General features: G+C 38.8%; 1 protein-coding gene across 2 annotated transcripts; it reads right to left on the bottom strand.

The window, feature by feature from the left end:
- Positions 1–698: 698 nt before the first annotated feature.
- Positions 699–15,302, bottom strand: RAC2 (Rac family small GTPase 2). Of its 2 annotated transcripts, none has more exons than XM_039353132.1 (7): positions 15,147–15,302; positions 9,835–9,906; positions 8,584–8,701; positions 7,280–7,342; positions 6,239–6,398; positions 2,900–3,032; positions 699–958 (listed from the first exon to the last, which is right to left on the bottom strand). In XM_039353132.1, exons 1-6 carry the CDS (start codon positions 15,179–15,181, stop codon positions 2,902–2,904), a joined length of 579 nt encoding a protein of 192 aa, XP_039209066.1. In that variant the 5' UTR covers positions 15,182–15,302; the 3' UTR covers positions 699–958; positions 2,900–2,901. The 2 variants fall into 2 exon arrangements, with proteins under 2 accessions (XP_039209066.1, XP_039209067.1); XM_039353133.1 differs by lacking the exon at positions 699–958 and adding an exon at positions 2,377–2,597.
- Positions 15,303–16,294: the final 992 nt, after the last annotated feature.

The raw sequence follows: 16,294 nt of genomic DNA on the forward strand, positions 1-16,294 counted from the left end.
ATAGATGGTTTATGATTATATTTTAATTGCATCTCATTTAGAATGCAGTGATCAGTAATAGGAGCAGGCAGGTAATGTAGGAGAATAACTTAAATAAGGGTGCTCCCATGCTAAAGCTCTTTAGTATCGAGGAAGCATCATTTTTTTCAGTACAAGAATATTTTTAAAAACATGAAGGATCATACAGCACATTATACATTACTGTATTACCTGGCACCTTACTTAGCAAAGTCTTTTCCAATATTCCAAAGTACTTATTCAAAAGCAATGTCTTTTGTGGCGTATACATGTTAATAAAGCATGGGGATAATACTGAGTATAAGCCTTCAATTACCTTACTGCCATTTTGATTTCTCATTGGGAACTAAAACAATTCCTGACATTATACATATTTCTTTGCTTTGTATAATATGGGAAGAGTTCATTTATAGCACTAGTTTACCAGTCAAAAAGAAATAAGAAAAAAAGAAAAAAATGAGGAGAAAATCAATAGTTAATATGTACTCCCCATACACACACTCGTACTAGCGCTGGGGAAATTTAGGAAATCTATTCAGGAGGAAAATGAAAATTATTGATTAAAAAACCACTAGCCCAGATCAACTGGAGACATTAACTGTTTGAACCTGCAAAGAATGTATGCGCAAAACAAAGCCCTTTTGAAAAGTTTTCATAGTATGTTCCCCGTTACTAATGAATATATTGCCATGACTGCATTTTATTTTTTTAAGCAGTAGCCACAAATTAGGTCTAGAGAAAGAGAGAGAGAGAAAGGAATTTATACTGTAATGCATCTTATTAAGAATAAAGTAATGCATACATTCAGATTTTTTTTAACAAATAGCTAGTTGTGGGCTATTCATAGTGAAACAAGATTAAAAATCCAGCAGCCTCTAAAATTCTCTTTCTTCATTCCCCTCTTCAAAGGTCTGTGGGCTGAAGGGCCAGAATCCAGATTCTATATCAGAGAGACAGAAAGAGAGAGGGAGGGAGAGAAATTGTGTTACTCTAGTCTGTTAGCTACATAACAATCTTCTGCACCCCAGGGCTCCTTCACATATGTGGACTTCAACACCTAGAGTTCTTAGCTAAGGTTATGATGGATAGGGCATTGGGGGTGGATTAAACAATTTGGGGAAAACTGATGTAAAGAATTGCATTCTCCACCCTTTATGAAGCAGTAGATAGTTGCAGGCAGCCATTAAAATCCAAATTTCCTTTAGGGCAGGAGAGAAACTGGCAGACTTAGGCTCACTTCCACAGCCCAGTTGGATCATAGAACTAGTCTGTTGTTTTGAAAAAGACAAAGTGCAAAGATGAACCCTCTTCCTTTGGCAAAAATTTACTGTGCTACTACAAATACCAGCCCAGAAATCCAGCAAGGACTGGCTTTTTATACAACTGAATCACAAAGTTGTGGTATTGTTGCTGAGAAACCTTACCCTCTATAGTTTGAGCCCCATAAAACCACTTGGGTGACTTCATTAGTTGTTGAGGGTGAATAGGAAAGTGAATATCCTGCTGTTCACTAAAGACTTGCCTGAAGAGGACAAGTGTTGTCATCAGGCTTGGAAAAATCTCAGGGTTTGCAGAAGTACAAAAATAGTTTTAAGGGTTTGATATAGCTAATATAAAAAGTCCAGAACAATACAATAAGGTAGCAGTATACTAAAAAAAAAAAAAAAAACACCTTAAAATACTAGCCAAGGGGAAGTAGGTGAGTGGGATTTGAGGGTGGGAGAGTCAGTGGGAAAACCCATGGAAAAGTTGGAACAGCTGGATCCCAAACCCAGTGCCATATGCATGAAAACATTTGACATGAAAACATTTTTCTTGTATAGAGCTGGTGGTCATGACCTTTACCGATGCATTGGCATTTGGTAAAATAATTATGAAAAGTAAGCATGGGAAAAATTTTAGTGTGCTGTAGAATTTCTTCATATTTCTATCAAATAGATCAATGAGAGGGATGAACTAAGAGAAAAGGCTCCAATCTATCCCATCCCCCAATGCCAGTGTGTTGGGTTGTGCTCCAGACTACCTACATATATCACACTCTCTGCTATTCTTGTTCTTAAGCACAAATATACATTCTGCTCTTGCCAAAAACATTTTGTTCTACACACTTTCATACTGCTAACCAGAGAAATGTTCCTGCACTTTTTCTCCAATTGGTTCCATTTGATTTAATAAAAAAAGTACTGACTTTGGAAACTTTGAACAAAGAAGAAGATTTAGAGACACTTTTGTGGCCACAATATAACGTAAGTTTCATTAAAGCTTAGACCAACCACTATACATAAAATATACCTATAATCTCCCACAATATTTTTACATTTATATAATGAAAGGGTAGACAGTGTGGATGCATGCCCATATATAAATATCTTGTTGTTTATTATACAAACATCTTTCCAATGGGTTGCAGCTTCTCTGATATTCCATGTTTCATTTAAATCCTGGGGAAATTTATCACAAGACAATTTCTTCACTGGGACTTTTGCAATTGCAGCGTGACTGTGATTACTAAGAGGATGTTTACAGAGTTGTTTCCTCTCCCCTGGAGAGGTTTGGAAAAATCTTCTGAATCAACTTTACTGTGAATAAATCAAACAGAGAATTTTGAAAAGGTGTGTGTACCCAGTGATACATCTTTGTTTGTCAACTACCATCCACTGCTTCACTGACAATCCTTGATCAAAGATGGTAAGAATAGCACAATGAATTGTAATGCAACTCATCTGCAGAGTTCCATGTGGCAAAGCTGATGTGTGGATTATGTGTGCAATGAGTATTCTGATTTTTTAAATATATATTTCCTGTTAAAATCACAACAGTAGCACATGATAAACTTTCTAATATTTTAAAGTCCCATGGTAGGCAGGTTTTTGATATTTACCCCTAAAGGATATTGCACCTCCTTTTCTTTGTCTTTGTAGGTTGTGGACAGAGAACTGCTCGAATGGCCTCATCAAACACTGTTTTCAGGCCACGCTGGGTGAGTGCTGAACATTCAAGGTACTTTACTGCATCTGCAAAGAGAAAAAATGTCTGAGGAAGAAATGAAAAAAAATTCCCTCACTTGTCCCAATATCAAGTTCGGCATCTCTATGGATAGCAGAACTACTTAGGAATGTAAGAATATAAGAAAAGACTAACATAATCATACCAAAACCTTGCCACAGGAAGATGCCTTATGTAGAGTCTAACCCAGTGGTGGCAAACCTATGGCATGCGTGCCAGAGGTGGCACCCAGAGACCTCTCTGTGGGTACGCATACCCCCTCCTCACCAGGAGCTCCCCCGGAGAATTGCCCCCAGGTGTGCGCAGAGCAGCACAGCCAAGGACATGGCAGCCAGGCAGCAGGGACATCATGCACAGATGATGCTGTGGAGGGTGTAGCTGCCATGATGCTGCAGGGCCACCTGGGTGAACTGCTGTGATGGGTCATGGAGGTGGTAGGCGGCAGAGCAGTTTTGGGGCACTCGGTCTCTAAAAGGTTCACCATCACTGGTCTAACCATTCAAGAAACTACCTCAATATTGTTTGCACTGACAATAATTGGTTGCCCAGGGTTTCAAGCTGAAATATTGATCATCACTAATTGTGAGACCAAACACTAAACAAGGACATTCTGCATGTTAAGCAGATGCTTTATCTCTTAGCCAATCAGATGGCTACAGGCATCCATAAGGAATACAAGAGCACAAAAATTTTGCTTGCTGTTCCTCTACAGCTTGCATTTTGATGTGATAAAGCTAGATGTCTTTGATGTAATAAGCAAGAAAATAAAACTGTAATGGCTGTGCAGCATCAATTAATAAAAACTTTATTTTTGATACTGCATACGCGGATTCTAAATTATCGGGCAGATCATAGGAAAAGCCAAATTTTTTAGTTTGTTGAAGAGTACCAATCTTAAATCCACCCAGCAGGACATCTGTTACCCAAGAGAGCAAGAGAGAACTGCTGCCCTAAAGAACAGATTCCCCCCCCCCCAGAAATACCATCTAAGATACTGTATCCTTCCCTTTTCTCACTCTGCCTATGTCTCACCTTTTACTTAGGCCTTGGGAGATAATAAAAAGGGAAAGATAGATTATTTTTCCAGAAAACATGACTATATGCCCTGGTAAAGATCCTTCAGAAAGAGAGCAGACTTTCAGCTTTTGCTGGTGTGTCCCAGAATACAGGACAGGAAAAGGAAGTTGTGGTTCAACACTATTTCAAGCGACAGAAGGCAAGTTCCGGATATAGAAAGTTGAAAAGAGGAGGGGGAAAATATCACCATTCTGATATTTTGAGTTAAAGCCCTAATTTTAATCTTAACTCTGCAAGAAACCTGATGCCACCTTAACCCTTATACATAGATAATTGGTGCCTGTGTTCACAAACCAGCATAGTTCTATTGCCAAGGTTTGATAGGCATGAATATAGGTTTTCTAGTGTATTCATAGAAATAAACAAATGGGTTTTTTTTATGCCCATGGTTTTTCAAACACATGGCCACATACATTGTATTTTTAAATGTAGAAAAATGTGGTTTTGATACACATTTCCTAGTGGACTTTTGTCCACATTTTTTTACCTTTCTAAATTCTCAAAATACACATTCATGCATGCATTTTCTGAAACGGCACTAGGAAAAGTGTGAAATTTCAGAGATAACTGCTTTCTGATTTGCATAACAGTTCAGAACTGGTTGGCTCATTAAAATGTGAACAAAAAAAAAAAATACTTGAGCATCCCTCTCTTGGAGACCAAAATATTCAACTTAACATTTATTTGGAGCTTTGGAGCAACTAATGTAAGAGTTATCTTGGAAGGACTTTCTTTCCTTATCTACCATACATTGTGGCTATTTTAGCCCAACATGCAGCAAATATTATTGCTCTCCTTATTTAAATCATCCTGTTGATTTAATAAATTGTAATCTTTACTTCAATGCTAGATGAAAATGATCCCATGCTGCTGGGATTCTTAAGAGGGTTCATCATAGCCTCCTTTAAGGAAGAGAAGACAAACCCTCTTTCATAGAAACAGACACCATTGTATAAGTACCATCAAAGGTCACCTTCAGGATCTAATAAACAAATAAAAGATGGGAACAGAAGAAATAAAGGCAGGATAGAGATTGGAATGGCAATGCTAATTTTTAACAGCTGTATATTTTCTATCAAGTCAAGGAGAGATGAACAGGACTTCAAGTTAATAGTGGGAAAGTGCACTGTTATATCAAAAGAAAAGAAAAAAAGGGTTTGTGAGCTCAGTATTTACATGCATTTGCCTTTCTTAATTTCTCAGCTGCTTTCTAACTCTTATATTTCCACAGGTTTCCTCACATTGCACCAGAGTTACTTTCTATAGTGTCACTAAAGGCTAAAGTGCAGAAAGTACAAAATAAACAAGCCAAAGGAAAGAAGAACAGCTAGAACAGTGGTTCTCAACCTTTTTAATGCCGTGACCCCCAACCTGTCGTAAGTCGAGGACTACCTAACCGGTTATAAGTTGAGGACTACCCAAACGGTCATAAGTCGAGGACTTTCCCTGCCCGGGAGTGCTGCGCATGCGTGGTGCCGCCCCCTGCACCGGCCGAGGCGTAGCTGGCAAGTGGCAGAGACGGAGCAGGCCGACCACTGGCTGGGCCACCAGCTGGCCCAGCCCAAGGGAGGTAAGGCACCCGCCGGGCCCCACATGCACCAGCAACCCTCCCTGTGCCCGTTGGCCTCCCACCTCCCACTTCTGGCCCTCTTTTACTTACATTTTTAGTAGTTGCTCAGCAGGGAGGGATGGAAGCTTCCAGACAGCTCGCCTTCGCTGCAGACAACTTGCAGCACTGTTTGCAGAATGGGACTTTTGGCGGGCTCAGCAGGGCAGAGACAGCCTGGATAATTCCTATTGGCTTTTGAAAGCCAATAGAATTAGACTCTATTCAAGAGAGTCTATTCTATTGGCTTTCAAAAGCCAATAGAATAAAAGGGAGTAGCACAGCTAAGGAAAAGGGAAAAAAATGGCGGACTGCGTTGTTTGGCGACCCCCGTGAAATGGTCGTTTGACCCCAAATGGGGTCCCGACCCACAGGTTGAGAACACTGAGCTAGAAGATAAGTGCCAATCTCGTCTAAAGAATGGATAGGGATGTCTGCCTGCATTTGATTGGTTCAAGAGAAATAGGTAGCCACAACTGAATTGGCATAAGTGAAACTAGCAAACTTTTCCCTCCCCATAGCAACACTTACCAATCTCTTTGGCTAGGGCAAGACCTTGTGGGTATGTAATAGGGGCCAGCTTCTTTTCCTTCAGCTTCTCAATAGTATCTTTGTCATCCCGGAGATCCAACTTTGTGCCCACCAGGATCATTGGAGTGCTAGGGCAGTGATGTCGTACTTCAGGGAACCACTAAAAGAAAGTTCAAGATTTTACTGAAGTAACAAAAAAAAATAGTGATGCAGGACAAGAGATTGGTAAATGAAATACCAGGCAGATCATTTGCATCAATGAAACCTTCTTAGATAAGGACTATAAATCAAACCTCTAGGTATTGGGTGGGACATAAATGTTTTTAATAAACCCAGGAAATAGATCTTGGAATAGCAGTTGATCTCAAGATGAATATGAGGCTGCTGAACCATAGAGAGTTGATTCTGATTGTGGTGGAGTATAAATGTTATAAAACATTTAGCAAATGTAACTTGGGGTTACATCCACTGAAGTATTTTTGGTCTATTTATATAGCTGCCCATCTCATAATTGCAGTTCTGGGAGACAAAGCTGGGGTTAAAAAAGCCAGACATTTTTTTTAATGAAAAAGTAATAGCATTAGAAAACAAACCCAGCTCTGATCATAAAAAAGATAAATTCACAATGAAGAGCTCATCTAATCCCTAAATACTTTCAAGGAGGATCCAGACAAACTGGAACTTTGGGCAGCTCTACCTAGCCTTATGTTCTAGTGTTGCTGAATCCTATTTGTAGAGTAGGATGCAACTTCTAATGGATCTGAAGAGTTACATTGATGTAAAACAGCCTTCATCCTTCAAATTTATTGCACTTCAACCATCAGAATTCCCAGACAATATCTAACATAATCATGGGAAAAGTTAGGTGTCTTCATTCAAAACTTTCAATGAAGTCTTTGACATAAATCCAATTTATACATTACATAAGGATCCAAATATTTTACTGTCACTATCCTGTACATTTTTCATGCTGCTGCAATATCAAGATTGAGTCTTCCCTAGTGTCACTTGCTCTGCACACAGTAGCCCGGACAATCTCACCTTAGCACGAACGTTTTCATAAGATGCAGGGCTGACCAGAGAGAAGCAGATGAGAAACACATCCTGTAGGCAGAAAATTCAAAGACATGGAGAAAAAAATCATGTGAGTGTTTGGTGCAGCCAGGAAAAAAATGTCATCATTATGAAACAGAATGTACCAAATATTGATATACATTGTTGCTCAGGTGCTTAAAGCATTTTACTGAACATCTCTGCAACTCTCACAACAACTGTGTAGGCTCCATTGTTATTGTTAATGGATATTTCTAAAGCCCAGTTATTTTGGTTGGTTTGAAAGATGCATCTAAGGAATTTTGAATCTTGTGGAAATACTTTACTGAAACCAAAGGACTTTTGAAACAAAGAGACAGTGTGAGCAGTACACAAAATCTAGATCTATTATATAGACATGACAGAATTACTTTTTCCACGAATAACTCAATATTTGCAATATTAAAAAAACACAGAGTAACATATTATCTTAGCCATCTTTTGATGAGGCAAGCCTAACCCCTAACAAGTTCAAAGCTATGCCTACAGGCTGAAAAATACTAGCTAGTTTATCTAATCAAGATTAACTCAGAATAATCTTGATTTGATGCTTTCTTCATGTCATCATCACCTTCCCCATCTGAGAGTTATATGTCATATTATATTGTACAGTACTTACTATCAGCTAGAAAAGCTTGAGGATTTTATCCAGGAATCTTAAAGAATCTTATTTCTCTCTTTAAAAAGTGAGAGGAAAGGCTCTCTAAAGTCCTGGATCAGATAGGTCAAACTATTAAACATTCTGGGATGGGGTTTTTTTGGGCTGTGATGACTATTATATCACATTACTATTTTGTACTACCACCATCCAATGTAATTAGGATTTTGGTGGCCCAGATATGATAATACATCATTAATGTAATATTGACTCCTGGTGATGATGTGGATCTATCTCATTGTCATTGATTTCTTTCAGAATGCCTTTTTAAAAATCCTCACTGTAGTCTACAGTCTAATGATTTTTTGATGGTATCTCATCAAAATGCTAACTAGGTCGAATCCTGGATAGCTGATTTTGGGTAATCAACTAAGGTTAGGTAGAAGCTGCCATGTGTATGCTAACAAGGAATATCGAACAAAGCTTTTCAGAGATAAGTAAGGCTATCAAACAAATAAATATGAGTGTCCACTAAATAAGGAGAACTATGGCTCTTTGCAGCTTCTACTGGTGGCCTCAACTTTTGGATTTTTGTGGTCCATATCTGATAGCCCTAAACAATTAGACAATGCTTCAGAGAAAATACATGACTCACAGTCTGTGGATAGGAGAGAGGCCTCAAGCGGTCATAATCTTCCTGGCCAGCTGTATCCCATAATCCCAGGTTTACAGGTTTGCTATCAACCATCACATTGGCAGAATAGTTATCAAAGCTGTAACAGATATCAAGATTTATAGTGACATTAGAGGGAGAGGGATTTTATTCTTTCCTAGACTGAAATCCTGATTCAGGAGAAAAAGCACGGTTCTCTCCAGGGTGCTAACAGATATTTCTCTTGGCACCATCAGACTCTTTGAGTCACTTGACCTTATTTTGTAAACATTAAATGGGAAGTTTTGATTCTGTAAATCCCACTGGCATTTTCTGGAGTAGCATGAGGCCCCAAAGGCATTCTATGAAAATAGAGGATGGTTAGATCTCAGTAATTTCTTTATGTGTGGACTCTTGGTGCAACACAAAGATATTCTGGAGTCCTAGTAAACAATCTGAAAGGTAAGGGTGTCTACAGGGAAGAAGTCAAAAGAAGTCAAGATGGTGGGCACAATTTAGCAATCAAAGTTGAGCTCCTTTTTTATGTGTATCGCACATAAGGAGCATGGCTCAGATTGTATTTTTGTGGTTGCCATCTTGAGTTTTTTATACCCCCCCATCCCTTCTAGAAAGCTGGGAAAAACCACAGGAACTAGCATCTCTAAGCTGTCTTTAGGAAAATGGATGTTTTGTGACTGCTGATGCTTACAATCTCATTTCAAATCAGATGAATAATATTTGTATACCATATTTTAATTCTTTACCTTCTTAAGCAATAGTTCCCCATAATATATAATTAAATTGGCACTAAACCAATCCTTTTCATAAGGTAGGGAGCCAAATTCTATATTAAAGCAGTACATTAGAAACTATTGAGGGTGCAATCCCAAGTGAAGCTATATCTCTTTGCTATTACCCTTTCTAGATATATTGGCAGTGACAGCTCCTGTTCTGAAAGTTGTGATCCTAAGAAATTTGATGAGGACCAAGTTAATTTAGACTGATCTGTCATCTTATCCCCAAAATGGACAGAATAGGTACAAATAATTTCTTAATCAAATTCATTTATTTTTCTTAACATTCCCATCTAGGAATATTACAATGTTGAATGCCCTTGATTCTTGGAAACTTAATCTTATGTTATTGCTGATATTATTTACACAGCAAAGTTGCATTTCCTTGACAAACAGGAATATTAGTAGATCTAATTCTTTCAAATCCAACAACCTCAAGCTAAACAATTTCCATACTCACACAGTAGGAATATATTCTCCTGGAAATGCATTGGTGGTGTAGCTGATCAGGAGACAAGTTTTACCTACAGCTCTGAGGGGAAAAAAGGGGAAAAGACATATAAATTCAGTTCTTTTTTAAAACATGCTTAGAGGGATGCTTTGCTTATGAATGAAGTTCCTGGTCAAATGATTTCCATGGCAGTATCATAATGGTATCCAGAAATTGAACATTTTAAATCATAGGTAATGAAGAGGACCAACTGATCTAACAAGATATTTTCAGTAATGGCTAACATGCACTACACAGTTTGTGTGGCTTTAAGAAGTGTGGATTTCAGCTCCTAGCATGCTAGCTGGAAAATTTTGTGAAGTCCACACATCTTTAAGTTGCCAAGATTGAGAAACACTTCCCCAGGTTTTATGTCAAATAAGAGAGATAGAATCATGAAGCATGTAAGGACAACTTTAGTCTCTCTTAAGTATGAGTAGGAATGAGATGAAGGCAACTTCAGAAGAACATATAAAAGAAACAAAGACAGAGAGATTACCAGTGCATGTTTATAGTCTGCTTGGGTGCTAGTGAAGGAGACTCATTAAAATCAGGAAGGAACCGGAAGCAAGTTGCCACTTCCCCATCCATTCTTTAGTTTAAAAAAATGTCACCTGACTGCTTATGCCAGCCTTCTCTGGCATATTTGAGATGTAGTTTCTATAGTTTACATCAAGTCCAGGCATGCTTATTTCAGATAATCACAGCTTTGTCCAAGATACTCAGAAGCTATCAGATGGATGAAAGCTGGTCTGTGCAATTCATATAAACTTTCCACAGTAAATGCTCCAACACTGGAAGTTTTTAAGAAGAGACTGGACAGCCATTTGTCCGAAATGGTGTAGGGTTTCCTGCCCGAGCAGGGAGTTGGACTAGATGACCTCCAAGGTCCCTTCCAACTTTACTACTATTACTACATAGTTGTGAAAGGCATGCTAAGACCAAGTATGCAGAATCACTCTTTTGTTAAATCCTGTGCAATGAATACATGTTGTCCATGTTCAGAGGCCTTTCTAAAAATCTGGTTAAAAAAGTGATGTCAGACCTGAGGCCACAAAAAGGCATGTGAAATTGAACATGAATGTGTCTGTTTGGATGATTCGAGCAAACAGGATGATCCAATGGAAAATGTAACTTCAAAGATATTTCCCACCAGCCCATAGTCTAGACAGTACCGTGATGGGTATTAGATAGGAATTGGAAGGAAGAGCTATATGTGTTTCTAGTGAACTGTCTGTCTGTAAAATTAGTTAAAAAAAATCTTGTAAGACATCCAGCTTGCCCTTTGCTAAGAAATTACAAAAGTGATTTTAGCATCATCTTGGGAAGGCACCAGATTGGAAAAGCTGTTCTAAGGTATTCATCCTCAGCTCTCTTAATTAAAAATACAGTAGGATGGCATTTGTGGAGTTTATATCTAGATAATCCTCCTTGGGATTCAGCTGAAATATTGGTAAATGTTCTAACCAATAATTGGAATTAGCTTTAAAAGGATGTTCTCATTTTGTTCCTACATGAACATGAGAATGGTGCATGAGAATGGTGGTAGTAATAATAACAATGATAATAAATCATATGCATTTGTACTAAGGCATGGTACGATCAAGGAAATCCAGTAATTATAAACATTTCATCCAATACAAAAGTGCTCAGAATCTAATGAGCAACTGAACAAATATTTAGAATTTAAACAGCTACCTGGTATTGTACAACAAGACATATTTACACTATCCTATTACCAATCCATCCATCCGTCCATCCATCCATCCATGACTTCTCAATAACTAGAACAAGGCAGCAAGAACTGCAATATTAATTTATTTCTAGGAATTGCAGAAGAGTAAGGTCAAATAAGCAAATTCCACTTTAACCCACAAATCAAAAAGGTCCTTAAGTCCTTTTTGAAAGCATGCAAACTTTCACAGATACTGTATGAAGGAACAGTAGGAACTGATTTTAGAATGATGGGCCTATCCCAGAATGCCAGATAACAAATTGGAGTGTGAAAGAGAAAGAAAGACTTGCACAAAGGGACAGAAAGGATGGTTGGGATTATAGGATAAGAGCACATATTGAAGAGCTTGAGACCAGCAAGCTCAAAATAATAATAATAAAAAAAAAACAACCCAACCCAAACACCAGTATTTAAAATTCAGGTCTGGTTCAAATAGGAAGTAAGTAAAGTGCCATATAGTGTAGCAAAATATGAGAAAAGCATAAGAGGTCCAGAGCAATCCAAAAATTACTGTTTTGACTAAGAGCACATGACAGGGAGAGGCATTGGAAGCACTTACTGGAAGCCTATTGCATTAGTCCAGGGGTCTTCAAACTTGGCCCTTTTATGACTTGTGGACTTCAACTTCCAGAATTCCTCAACCATGCTGGCTGAGGAATTCTGGGAGTTGAAGTCCACAAGTCATGAAGCAACTGAAGCAAGCATCAATAAAGCCACCAAGAGCCTAAAAATGCCCAATAACTAAAAATATGCTATATATTTTTTAAAAGTTTTATTATTATTATTTTAACAGTGTTCAATAATAATTATTCAACAAAAACGTGTTGTCTGAGTATCTTATTCCCTAATACAAATTAAATTCCTAATCCCTAAATTTTTTCTCTAAGCATTGATGAAATAGGTCCCAAGTTTGAAAATATTCTGTTAATGCTATACAATTACTAAATGGGTCAATTATTATCAAGCAAGACTCCAAAGTTTCAGATGGAGAAAATAGGTAATCTGAAGCTCTGGAATTAAATGAGGAAGATGGTAAAGGATGGAAAAGACAACTACTGTAGGTCAAAACAAAATAGACTCTGTTTCAGGCAATAGGAGAATATTCAGGCATGAAAACCTAGTGAGACAGTTTGTTAGGCATAATATTTGCATGATATTGACCATGAATTGGGGAACCCAAGAGAAGGGTATAATAGGTAAACAAAATAGGACCCATGACTGATACTTGAGGGAAACTACTCCAATGGAAAATTCCATGGACAATGATGTAGCTTGAGGGGTGGGAGTGAAAAGGCAAAAAAGATTTGGCCCAATCAAGAATTTACCAGTGATGCTCAAGGATCATCTCCTAGACAAAGATAGCTAGTTGCCGAGTATATCAGCTGTTGGTGTAAAGTCAAAAAGGACAACACCAATGTCAGGTAGTGAGACTTCATCATCAGAATATCATTCAGAACTTGGTGTTCACAAAGTACATTTATTTAACCCAATTTTATGGATGCACATTGTGTGAATTGTTATCTAAGTAAATAGATAGGCTCACACAAGATTGGCATATGATTGCCTTAGTGTTTCTTGTGAATACAGCCATCATGCCAGGCCTTTGAGCTATCAAGCCCAGTATTGCCAATTCCAATTGGAAGCCTTCCAGTTGAATTTGCTATATAATTCCTCATATTCCCACCAGTATAGCAGGATTGGGGAACCTTGGTTCTTTTATGACTTGTGGATTTCAACTCCTAGAAATATGGCTAGCTCAGGAATTCTGGGAGTTGAAATCCATAAGTCATAAAAGGGCCAAAGTTCCCCACCCCTGCAGTATTGAATGAGCAGAGTTGCTGATGATCTGATTTATAAAGGCTGATCTAATTCTCATTTGCAGGAGCCCATTAACTACTTAGCCTTTTCAACTGGAGAAATTCAAACCTGAGCCATTGAAATATGACCCCTCCCTCAACTTCTGAATGCTTCTTTTTTAAAGCCACAGGTGTTAAACACTTCAAGGAAACTTCCTCATTGAGTTTACAGCAAAAGAAAAGGTACTGGTGAAATGCAGAAGCTAGAAAAGTCCCTTTATCTGTACTGGCCCAGGGCAAATACGTAATGAAGGATGAAGGGAACAGGCTGAATTTCATTCAGGGCAAATGCCCTTCTCCCCCAGAATGTAATGCTATTCTTCACAGATTTGTGCTTAAGACCCTCCAAAATGCAAGAAGCTTAAGGGGGGAATTCAGTGCACAATTAATAGAAAGTCCAAAACTAAATTTAATTTATTATCTCAGTTAATAGATATAGGAACAGTCTTTATATGTAGGCGACCCCAAATTTTTTTTTGAGCCGACTCCAAATCATGGAAAAAGAAATGTTGAGTCATCAGGAGCATATTACCAGCAAGAAGGTGAAGTTTATGACTGCTGCTTTTTGGTACTACAAATGCTTTCAGCACATTATTACACATCATATCACTCTACAAATCTCTCTCTCTCTCATGCCGATTTCTTGCATCTTGTGCAGTTATCACATTGCCATCTAATTATAGCCACTCTCCTCTATCAAGTAGATACTATGAGAAAGAGTTATAGCTGACAAAGGGACTGACTCTAGCTCTATCCTAAAAGTAACCTCACGGCAATCCTAAAAAAAGAGTCTTATCTTTTATGGTTCCCCCTTTTCTGCTTCTGAGTCAATAGCAGTTATATTAGGTGGCATTCTTTAGAGACTAGTTTGCTTTTGAGCCTGGCCCCTAATCCACAGATGACATCTAGAAATGATGATCACACCAAATAGATATGAGTGCTTCATAACAAATTGCCTTCATCTTAGTTTTACAGGGCTGCATAGAAAAAATGTTTTACTAGTTTCATAAGCCAAAAAAAAAAAAAAAAAAAGCCATGAAAAGTTACCAAGATCACTGGTACAGTAAACAACAACCTAGGCAGAAAGCCACAAATATAAGGCCTGTACCTCCAATTTAAATTGTTTGAAAGATAGTTACATTATTTCAGGCTTGTGACATTTAACTCCAAAAATGAAACTACTGTAATTAAATCAGATTTCCTTTGGTTTTGCTCCTGATCCAAATGAATGGAAATTCTGGGAGCTGTGACCCCAATTACCCACCTGGAGAGCAGCAGACTGGGGAGGTTCTGCCTTAAAATACCTAAATAAAGGGGCCATGGTTTATTTGATAAGCAATTCCACAATTAATCTTTTTTTTAAAAAAATGCCATATTTCTGAAAAATAAAAGCATTACTTTCCCATCCATATTGCCCAGAAAACAAAATTCCTCCTCTGCTTTCTATGGTCTCTTTTCTCTCCCTCTAATTGTAAATAATATATATGAGATGCATAACACAGTACTGTTAAGGAAAAAAATGTATTTTTATTTTTATTTTTGTTGTATAGTGAAAAAGGAATAAATAATTTTTTTTAAAAAAAAGAAAGAAAGATGGAGATCAAGAAAGAAGAAGACTGCACACATTTTGTCAGAAGGGCAGCTGAGGAAAAAAAAGACCCTCCCTTGCTCCCCAAATGAAGGATACATACCCATCTCCTACCACCACACATTTGATGGCTTGCATGTCTCCGGCCTAGCAGTGCTGTGGAGTTCAGGAAGCCTCTTGAGCAACGAAGCAGCTCAACAAATGTTGATGGTGGAAAGTCTTCTATAGATATGTCAAAACTGAAGCTGAATTAACAGCAGGTTGTGGGTTAGGGAGGAAGCGGAAGAGATAGAATATTTCTCAGCCCTCCCACTAGTCTCTTCCTTTACCAGGCAGCTTTAAGTGTTTGCTGGGGAAGAGCAGGCTTGCTGTTTGAAAGCAGAACTCTTTTTTCCAGAACCCAGATGGCTCAGCATTTCCTCTTATCTGTGACTCCACACTTTGGAAGTAGGGAGAAAGGTTGCTTTGAATCCTCTCCCCAACATACACTACCCAGAGCAGCAGATGGAGAAGGTGAAGTAGAGAGAGAGGCTTGAGAAGAAAGGCCTTTTCTCTTTCCAGCTACTTCAGCTGAAGAGAAGATGCCTTGCTGAAGAATTGTTAACAGAGGACTTTGTTATCTTCCTTTTAGGAGTAATGTTTAAGAATATTTTTTTTGCTTTTCCAGAAACTTGGATATTCACAGAAAACATTGTGAAATGTTTTGGATGCTTTTGTACATTTGAATCAATCTCATACATGCAGAATTCTTGGTTCCTTAGCTCACAATGTATAAAGCAGTGGTGGCAAACCTATGGCACAGGTGCCAGAGGCAGCACTCGAAGTCCTCTCTGTGGGCACACGTGCTGTTGCACCAGCCTCGCCTCCCCCCGTGACACCCTCCTCTCCAGCAGCCCCCCTGAAGGAGAGTCACCCCTGAGCGTGGCCCACCTGGAGTAGTGCAGCCAAGGACATGGCAGCCAGGCAGCATAGACAAGACTCTGCCTTCACACCCCATCGTGCACAGTTGATGCTGCAGGGTGCGGGCAGAGGGCATGACTGCCATAGCACTGCTGGGCTGCCTGGGCAATCTGTGGCGGGTCCTGGAGGCGGTGAGTGGCCCTGCGGGCAGGCGGGGCAGGGGATGGGGGCAGAGCGGGGCAGGGCAAGGGGTGGAGCAGGGGCAGGACCAGTTTGGGGGCACTTGGTCTCTAAAAGATTCACCATCACTAGTATAAAGCAAGTGATGATATGCATGCAGAACAGCTCTAC

This window comes from Crotalus tigris, unplaced genomic scaffold (genome assembly GCF_016545835.1).
Source record: "Crotalus tigris isolate CLP2741 ecotype Arizona unplaced genomic scaffold, ASM1654583v1 scf7180000018491.14276545383:2951260, whole genome shotgun sequence".
Classification (NCBI taxonomy): Eukaryota; Metazoa; Chordata; class Lepidosauria; order Squamata; family Viperidae; genus Crotalus; species Crotalus tigris.

What these genes read in the sequence shown, in the direction of transcription:
- RAC2 (XM_039353132.1), bottom strand. Translation starts at nt 15,181, where the DNA reads ATGCAAGCCATCAAATGTGTGGTGGTAGGAGATGG. An exon ending in GGAGAATATATTCCTACTGT is followed by an intron (nt 8,702 to 9,834) that starts GTGAGTATGGAA and finishes TATCTGTTACAG; the next exon opens with CTTTGATAACTATTCTGCCA. An exon ending in ATGAAAACGTTCGTGCTAAG is followed by an intron (nt 6,399 to 7,279) that starts GTGAGATTGTCC and finishes ACTTTCTTTTAG; the next exon opens with TGGTTCCCTGAAGTACGACA.